This window comes from Pseudochaenichthys georgianus, chromosome 16 (assembly GCF_902827115.2).
Source record: "Pseudochaenichthys georgianus chromosome 16, fPseGeo1.2, whole genome shotgun sequence".
Lineage (NCBI taxonomy): Eukaryota > Metazoa > Chordata > Actinopteri > Perciformes > Channichthyidae > Pseudochaenichthys > Pseudochaenichthys georgianus.
Genome location: NC_047518.2, coordinates 27,467,806 through 27,477,302, shown reverse-complemented (window position 1 = coordinate 27,477,302; position 9,497 = coordinate 27,467,806). Strand labels below are relative to the sequence as shown.

At 45.5% G+C, this 9,497-nt stretch overlaps 1 protein-coding gene across 1 annotated transcript; it reads left to right on the top strand.

The window, feature by feature from the left end:
• Positions 1-3,055: 3,055 nt before the first annotated feature.
• Positions 3,056-8,469, top strand: ino80c (INO80 complex subunit C). Its single transcript, XM_034102720.2, has 5 exons — positions 3,056-4,955; positions 5,784-5,900; positions 5,989-6,100; positions 7,609-7,676; positions 7,776-8,469. The coding sequence occupies exons 1-5, from the start codon at positions 4,779-4,781 to the stop codon at positions 7,905-7,907; spliced, it is 606 nt and encodes a 201-aa protein (XP_033958611.1). The 5' UTR covers positions 3,056-4,778; the 3' UTR covers positions 7,908-8,469.
• The last annotated feature ends 1,028 nt before the right edge of the window (positions 8,470-9,497 follow it).

Below are 9,497 nucleotides of genomic sequence, written 5' to 3'. Positions count from 1 at the left end.
AGTATTCGGCCTTCTTGGAGACCCTGGAAAGAGTCCTGTATGGGGCTCCTGAAGGGGACTCCTTAGTCTTGCTGGGAGACTTCAACGCACATGTGGGCAATGATGGAGACACTTGGAGGGGCGTGATTGGGAGGAACGGCCCCCCTGATCTGAACCGGAGTGGTGTTTTGTTACTGGACTTCTGTGCTAGTCATGGATTGGCCATAACAAACACCATGTTCGAACATAAGGATGCTCATAAGTGTACGTGGTACCAGAGCACCCTAGGCAGAAGGTCCATGATCGATTTCGTTATCGTATCATCGGACCTGAGGCCGTATGTTTTGGACACTCGGGTAAAGAGAGGGGCGGAGTTGTCAACTGATCACCATCTGGTGGTGAGTTGGGTCGAGTGGCGGGGGAAGCCTCTGGATAGACCTGGTAAGCCCAAACGTGTAGTTCGGGTGAACTGGGAACGTCTGGAGGAGGCCCAAGTTCAGGAGGCCTTCAACTCACACCTCCGGCGGAGCTTTTCGGGCATTCCTGTGGAGGTTGGGGACATTGAACCAGAGTGGTCGGTGTTCAAAGCCTCTATTGCCGAAGCCGCGGTGGGGAGCTGTGGTCTCAAGGTCTTAGGTGCCTCAAGGGGCGGTAACCCTCGAACCTCCTGGTGGACACCGGTGGTCAGGGAAGCCGTCCGACTGAAGAAGGAGGCCTTCAGGGATTTGTTATCCCGGGGGACTCCCGAGGCAGTTGCAAGGTACCGACAGGCCCGAAGGGCAGCAGCCTCATCCGTGGCCGAGGCAAAGCAGCGGGTGTGGGAGAAGTTCGGAGAAGACATGGAGAAGGACTTTCGGGCGGCACCAAAGTTGTTCTGGAAAACTGTCCGACACCTCAGGAGGGGGAAGCAGGGAACCATCCAAGCTGTGTACAGTAAGGATGGGACGTTGTTGACCTCAACTGATGGAGTGTTGGGACGTTGGAAGGAACACTTTGAGGAACTCCTGAACCCGACAACTCCGCCCTCTATGTTAGAGGCAGAGCTGGAGTATGACGAGGGATCAACACCAATCTCCCGGGGGGAGGTCACTGAGGTCGTCAAACAACTCCACAGTGGCAAAGCCCCGGGGGTGGATGAGATCCGCCCGGAAATGCTGAAGGCTCTGGGTGTTGAGGGACTGTCATGGTTGACACGTCTCATCAACGTTGCGTGGAAGTCGGAAACAGTACCGAAGGAGTGGCAGACCGGGGTGGTGGTCCCCCTTTTCAAAAAGGGGGATCAGAGGGTGTGTGCCAATTACAGAGGCATCACACTACTCAGCCTCCCCGGGAAAGTTTACTCCAAGGTACTCGAAAGGAGGGTCAGGCCGATTGTCGAACCTCAGATTGAGGAGGAACAATGCGGATTCCGTCCTGGTCGTGGAACGACGGATCAGCTCTTTACTCTCGCAAGGATCCTGGAGGGGGCCTGGGAGTACGCTTATCCGGTCTACATGTGTTTTGTAGACTTGGAGAAGGCGTATGACCGGGTTCCCAGGGAGTTACTGTGGGAGGTGCTGCGGGAGTATGGGGTGAGGGGGTCTCTACTCAGGGCCATCCAATCTCTGTACTCCCAAAGCGAGAGCTGTGTCCGGGTCCTCGGCAGTAAGTCGGACCCATTTCCGGTGAGGGTTGGCCTCCGCCAGGGCTGCGCTTTGTCACCAATCCTGTTTGTAATATACATGGATCGGATTTCGAGGCGTAGTCGTGGGGGGGGGGGTCTGCAGTTCGGTGGACTAAGGATTGCACCACTGCTTTTTGCAGATGATGTGGTTCTAATGGCTTCATCGGTCTGCGACCTTCAGCACTCACTGGATCGGTTCGCAACCGAGTGTGAAGCGGCTGGGATGAGGATCAGCACCTCCAAATCTGAGGCCATGGTTCTCAGCAGGAAACCGATGGACTGTCCACTCCAAGTAGGGAATGAGTCCTTACCCCAAGTGAAGGAGTTCAAGTATCTCGGGGTCTTGTTCTCGAGTGAGGGATCAATGGAGCGTGAGATGGGCCGGAGAATCGGAGCAGCGGGAGCGGTATTGCAGTCGCTTTACCGCACCGTTGTGACGAAAAGGGAGCTGAGCCGGAAGGCAAAGCTCTCTGTCTACCGGGCCATTTTCGTTCCTACCCTCACCTATGGTCATGAAGGATGGGTCATGACCGAAAGAACGAGATCGCGGATACAAGCGGCCGAGATGGGTTTCCTCCGCCGGGTGGCTGGTGTCTCCCTTAGAGATAAGGTGAGAAGTTCGGTCATCAGGGAGGGACTCGGAGTTGAGCCGCTCCTCCTTCGCGTCGAAAGAAGCCAGTTGAGGTGGTTCGGGCACCTAGTTAGGATGCCACCTGGGCGCCTCCCTAGGGAGGTGTTCCAGGCACGTCCAGCTGGGAAGAGACCAAGGGGTAGACCTAGGACCAGGTGGAGGGATTATATCTCTTCGCTGGCCTGGGAGCGCCTTGGGATCCCCCAGTCAGAGCTGGTTGATGTCGCCAGGGAAAAGAAAGTTTGGGGCTCTCTGCTGGAACTGCTACCCCCGCGACCCGACCACGGATAAGCGGGAGAAGATGGATGGATGGAAGGGTTATACATGAGGCCCTAAAGCAGGGGTGCCCAACACGTCGATCGCAATATTTTCATTTTTTTTAAAGTTAGCCTATCATCCATCCTTACTATGGCATTTGCCACTTGATTGACGTACAGGTAAGCCAGTCTCAGTTGTATTGTATGCCAGTTATGAGGGGGTCTCACCTCCTCAACTGAAGCGCAAATACGTTGCACTATTATGGGTTTATGCACCAGTTTATCTGCAGTTTAGTCCACTAGCACCCCCACCCCCACCCCCCCCCCCCCCCCCGTGGAGGAGCCCGGGTGGTACGTGCTGCAGCTCCTGATCGAAGCAGAGACACACGTTCACTAACCCTAAAAAACTATATCCGGTCTATATAGAGCTCTCCTCTCAGACTGAGAGACTCAGGTGAGCTAAAGGACTCTCTGAGTGTTTTAGATAGTTAACTTTAGTCTAAGTTATCTCAGTGGGTCTCAAACGGTTTGGTCACAAATTATTCAAAAGATTATTTCCGCGGCACACCTTCATATGATCATTATAGTTATAAAAAAAAATAAGAGAATAAAGGAACAACAGTTATGAAATATTATATGGCAGTAAAACAAGAATACAGTTTGAAAGGGGAGTGATTTGTAAAATATCCATAAAGAAAAAGAACATCTGCTTACAGTTGTGTTTCATCTGGGTGTTGAGAGATGTATCCATAGATCTCTTCATGTTGCTCTCAAAGTGCACCAGATTGATGCTTTCAACTTCAATATTTAAAAAAAAATCTTCCCGGGGGAGCATGGCCCCCGGACCCCCGTAGAGGAGGTGAGGTCCACTCCCCACTCGTAAAAAATAGCACTTTACCCCTGCCCAGCGCCATATAGATAGATTCTATTAAATAGCTCTGCCCCTGCCTATATGCCGTGAGCTGATTATCGAGCCTTCATTGTAACAGTCGCGGGTGTACTGTGTGTTTGCGTGTGGGGAGTGCTTTTGTGCGTGCTCTATAGTGCCCGTAATAGTGTTCAGTGGCAGCCATGATAAGTGCCGTTCGAATTCTCTAGAATGATGAGAATGATAGGAAAGGAGGTTTCAAACTTCCTTTATCACCTCCTTTAGCTTAGGAACCACTGGACCTCCCTAACCGACAGGAGAAGCGAAAATGCTGCCCCACAATGCCTTGCAGCCGCAGCATTTGCCGTCACTCAACAGTCGGCCGTTCACGGAAACAACCGATTATGACCGAGAAATGATATCATGAGAGTTACGGTGCTTATTAAGCTTTTTAAAACATAGGTGGTAAGTTGCCAAAGTGCTTTGTTTTGAACGTTCATCAGTATTATACTCAAAAAGAGAAATATGAACGTTAGTTTTCACTGAAATTATCAAATAAAGTCAACATTTCAGTCTTTACTGAGCTGTGTGGGGTTTGTTCAACTTTTAAAAGATGTTTGAATGGTGATATACACAGTGATCTATGTTAAGGACTAACGTTTATAATAAATACATCTGTATTGATTTTTAGATCTTTAGTTCATACTGATATTGGGATCATTTGTATTAATGTGGACCGGAGGGAGAGGGTGACGAGCATAAGTTTCACTTTCCTTTTTTATTTCAATTCCAACTTTGGTCATGAAGAATGTGTTTCTCTGTTGTCTACGTTCATAAAGCAAAGCAGCAGCATCAGAGCACGGTGCAGAGTCTCTAGATGAGTTTACAGCAGTCCCTCGTTCTTATTAAACATCCATGTTGTAGTCCGCTGTATAGAAAACTGTAGTTTCCATAGTTTCCCCACAGCAGCAGACGCACACAATGACGTCCGCTGGCGCATCATAAATACGTCGGATAGTGAAAGTGCATTCGGATTCTCTAAAGTACCGCAGTCTCTTCTCCTAAATCCTTTTGAATTCTCCTATCCACTATCCCTTAACCCCGTGACGTTTCACTCAGAGGTCAAGGAATAGACGATAGGGTTAGAATTTAGGAGCTGATTTTTAAACTATCCGACTGCAGCCCCGGTTGGACCAGACGTTAGGAGCTGATTCTTGGATTATCCGACCGTAACCCGAGATAAGAAGAAGAATACGCTTTCCGATTGTTGATACCGGAAGTGAAATACATTCATATCCGGTGCTAACTAATGCTAAGAACAGAGAAAGACAGCTTCATTCGCCTTTAAAGCGTATATCACAACCATTTCGGTCACCACGAATGGCGTCTCAGATCCCCATCACCGTCCGGGCTCCTCCGGCCGCCGCCAGCCCGGCCGCCCCGCGGGGGAAGAAGCGTCCCGTGAGCCCGGCGGCTGGTTCCGCTCAGCCGGTCCCCGGGAGCAGCAAGAAGAAGAAAGGGCAGCTGACAGCCACACCAGCGGCGACACAGACACAGGTACAGTGCTACCGTCTGCATGTGAAGCGTGCATCATTGTGCGAAACTCAGAGATCTATGTAACGTTTTCTGTGTGCAAGGGAATTTAAAGTAGCTAAGATGCAATGCAAGGGTTTACAATACTGACAGAGGTGGGAGAAGTACTCAAATCAGAGTTTTACTGTCACAAGTAAAAGTCCCGCAGATAAAATATAACTCAAGTAAAAGTAAACAAATATTAGCATCAAAATAGACTAAGTACTCATTATGCAGATTAGTCAATTTCAAGATAACATTATGTGTTTATTATATTTCAAATCATTAATTCAAATCTGCAAAGTAACTAAAGATATTAAATACATGTGTACAAAGTAGCATACAATGTAAATACTCAGGTAAAGTACAAGTATCACAAAATTGTACTTTGCCAGAATCTACCCAAATGTACCCACCTCTGAATACTGAATTATCTACCGACACTTGATTAAACCTCATGGAAAACAAAGAAAAAAGCAGCATATTTTTTAACTCCAAAGATTTGTTTGTATTGTTTTCTAAAAACTGCCTTTTTAAATGGTTGATCAAAGAAAAAAGAGTTGCTGATTAATTCTCTGTTATGTTTACTACTACTGTTTGAACAAGTAATGTTTTTAATAAAAAGAGAGCCAAAAAGCAAATATGTACATAAGTGCTGTGTAGTACAAGTATCATAACAGCTAGAAAGCAATGTCATTAAATTGTATCTTTAAGATTCATGTAAGTGTGTTTAAAAGTTAAAGTTAAAATCAAATATTTGTAATTCTGTGTTGTTACTGTTGTTGTCTGATGTCCTCTTTCATGCTTCATCAGATAACAGCAGCAGAGTCGGTAGCGGAGGTGAAGGCAGTGGGAACAGTTGAAATCGCTCCAAATGTTCCCTCTGAGTCAACAGCGAAGCCTCCACCGTTCAAAGACCCCGCCTTCGTGGTGAGTGTCTGCGTCCATGTGGGTTTAAGTTCATCTGCTGCTGAGGCTCTTCCCTCACTGTCTCTGCCCCCTCTCTTAATCTCTGCAGCATTCTGGGATTGGTGGAGCAGCAGCGGGTAAAAAGAACCGGACCTGGAAGAATCTCAAACAGATTCTGGCGTTGGAGCGGACTTTACCCTGGAAGTTTGATGATCCCAACTGTACGTTTTTATATCTTATAATTTCATGTTGCACACTTTTATCAAAAGTACACTAAAACACTACCAGTCAAAAGTTTGGACACATCTTCTCCTTCAAAGTTTTTTATTAACTAGATAATTCCATATGTGTTCTTTCATAGTTTTGATGTCTTCAGTATTAATGTACAACGTAGAACATTAAAATAAACAAAAACCATTGAATGAGAAGGTGTGTCCAAACTTTTGACTGGTACTGTACATGAAACTGAATCTTTTTTGTGGTTGTGAAAAAAAGTCAAAGCTGTGCTATATTATTACATAAATTACAAAACTGCACAGAAAAGTCTACAAGTAATTAAATTAGGGCTGTCAAACGATTACAAAATGTAATCGGATTAATCACAGTTTAAAAATTAATGAATCATGATTAATCACCATTCGAACTATGTCCAAAATATGCCATTTCTTTATGTATGTTGTTGTGGGAATGGAAAGATAAATGAAAGAAGGCGGATATATCCATTTAACATACAGTATCTATGTTTATTATAACATTTTTCTGTGTGTCAAAATGAAAGACAGCCCACACACCTATCAATCATCAAACCGTGGAGTCTTAATTCATTACGTGTTGATTTCTATCAACAGGGGGGGGGCGCGCTAGTGGAGTACTTCGTGACCACAGAGCGTGAACGTTGTGATCAGCTGTTTTAGCGCAGTTCTCCAGTGAAGGGTTGTGTCTTCCTGGTCGAATGTACTTATTGTAAGTCGCTTTGGATAAAAGCGTCAGCTAAATGCAATGTAATGTAATGTAATGTAATGAAGGGGGGGAGTCTCCCTCCGCAGCCGGTTGGCGTAGTTTTGGCACAATTCCGTTGTACAGACCGACGTTAACAGCAGCCCTGTCTGTGCACACGGAGACCGACTCTGTCGTCCGGTGATCTAACCGCCTTCTGGAAAAGCTTCACAAGTACGTCGGTACGCAAATGCGCTTTGTGACACAAGTGACGGTACGCATTTCAGATTACGCACATAACCTGCGTACCAGTTATGTGCACCCCTGTACTACAGCAAAAGTATTCTCCGTCGGGACTTCCTGCAACAACACCACGCCGTTATCTTGATTCTGATTGGCCAGAAGACATTATCAAAGATGTTCTATTGGGAAGACGATCACTACGTGACAAACGTTTTCAAAAACGTTTCTGGTCTTCGGTATTTCCAGACAAGTGGCTACTGAAATCAATCTTACTAACTGCTGTCTGTGCAATTCTCGGCGCAAGTTGGCAGACTTTATTTTGCTTACTTTAACATCATTTTTCATGGTGGGGCTAAGCCATTTCTTGGTATGGGTGTAGCCCCAGCCATACCCTGGTGCTGCCACTGGTGGGATGTATCGGGCGGGCCATTCTGCACATGCGTTAAATGCGTTAAATATTTTAACGCAATTAATTCAAAAAATTAATTAGCGCCGTTAACGCGATAATTTTGACAGCATTAAATTAAATGTAAGACCTCTGTGTTCACAGACTACAGCATTGAGGCCCCTCCCTCCTTGAAGCCAACCAAGAAATACTCTGACATATCTGGACTCCCTGTGAGTTATCACTTTACTAAAATACTCACTTTACGATAAACAAAATCACTTTTAAATCTTCTCTGAAGCACACACTGAATACGCTCTCTTTTTCCTCAGGCAAACTACACAGACCCTCAGACAAAGCTCCGCTTCACATCCTCTGAGGAGTTCTCCTACATCCGCCTCCTCCCCACTGATGTAGTGACCGGATACCTGGCCCTTCGAAAGGCAACATGCATCGTCCCCTGACAGCCGAGCCAGACTTGAAGAGTGAAAGACATTTAAACCCGAGCTGAACTCATGTTTGTGTTTGAGCTGTTGGGCCTGCAAGGAACCAATGAGAGCGCTGTCTCCACAGAGAGGACATGGAGAAGGGAACTTCTGAACAGCTGGTGCCGCCAAACATTTGCACAGCTGTTTTACTGTGTGACAAATAAATGCAACAAATAGTATACTTTATTTGAATGTTTATTCTCTTTACGAGACATGTTTGTTGTCTGTAGCTGGATTGGATATCATAATTTCACTCTGAGAGAATGTATTGAAAAGTGTTATCTTTAATGATATTTGTTCCCGATAAGTTTGAAAGCTTGATGTGGATTTTCTCCTGCTAAATCACATGGAATTACAGGATGCTGTGCGCCCCCTTGTGGTAGAACATTCAGGGGGGTAACAATACAAAAAGCTGTTGGAAGAAGTTTGTGATTGTTACTTTTTACAAGTAGCTCATTGAATCTTACTTGAATACGTTTGATTTCAGTTTCTCTTTTCATCTGTGTTTTCTAATATGTTTTGTATGAATAAATATTTCTAAGTTATACATTTAGAAAAATCTGTCTGTTCCAATCTCAATGTTGCTTTTATGACAGCCTTTAATGACATTGGTTTGACAATGATATCAAACACTCCTCTGTATTAAGGGCCACATCTACATTTGTTTAAAACGCAGTGGCCTGCATCTGTGTAAACTATGAAAATGTAGCAGGCTAAGCCAAAGCTCTTAATGAGCCAAGAGTCACCAAGCAGTCCTAATTCACATGCGTCATATGTAAATGTGAATTAGTTCCACATGGTTCTAATTCCCCGGCTGCGTTTGATGGATGATTTGCTCTCCGACTGGTACAGTGATGATGTCTCATTAATCACACATGGCAGGCATCCAGGATAATTTCCACGGTACATTTTACGCTATTTTCACACACTTGATGAATGAGGACCATTGTATTACTCGTAACTCGTGAGCCATCCCTATAATGCTAACGAAGAATAAAAGAGCCGGCACAATTATCGAGGATCACGAGCTTGTGAATATAAACAAGTAAAATCATTCATAACCGCAGCCACTCTTACCACTGAGCTATGAATCACTTTTTGTTGAAATAGGTTTGATAAATGTGCCATTTTAGTTTACAATTCTTTAGCTTCTGCTATTCTTTTTTGATGCATTCTTTACACAGTCCCCGTGAAAACAGATCACCTTGTATCTTTGTTCGAAAAACATCATCTATATTTGTTACCTATACAAAAATGTAATGTGCCATAAGATCCCATTGTTCCCAAAAGCATATATGATTAATTGTGCAGAGGACCAGGCTTTACCCATGCCTGAGTGTTGCTTCTCCCAGCGCTGGACTTAGTTGCAGCTGATGAAGGCAGTATAGTATATCTATGAGAGTCAGAGCAGCATTTCCATTCCTGCTGTGGCATCAAAACCTCAACATAGTGATTAATGAACAGCGCCAGGGCTTTCTGCTACTCAAGCAGATGACCTGCTGGAATGTGTCTGCAAGCATGGCGTGTGTGTGTGTGTGTGTGTGTGTGTGCGCGCGCGCGTGCGTG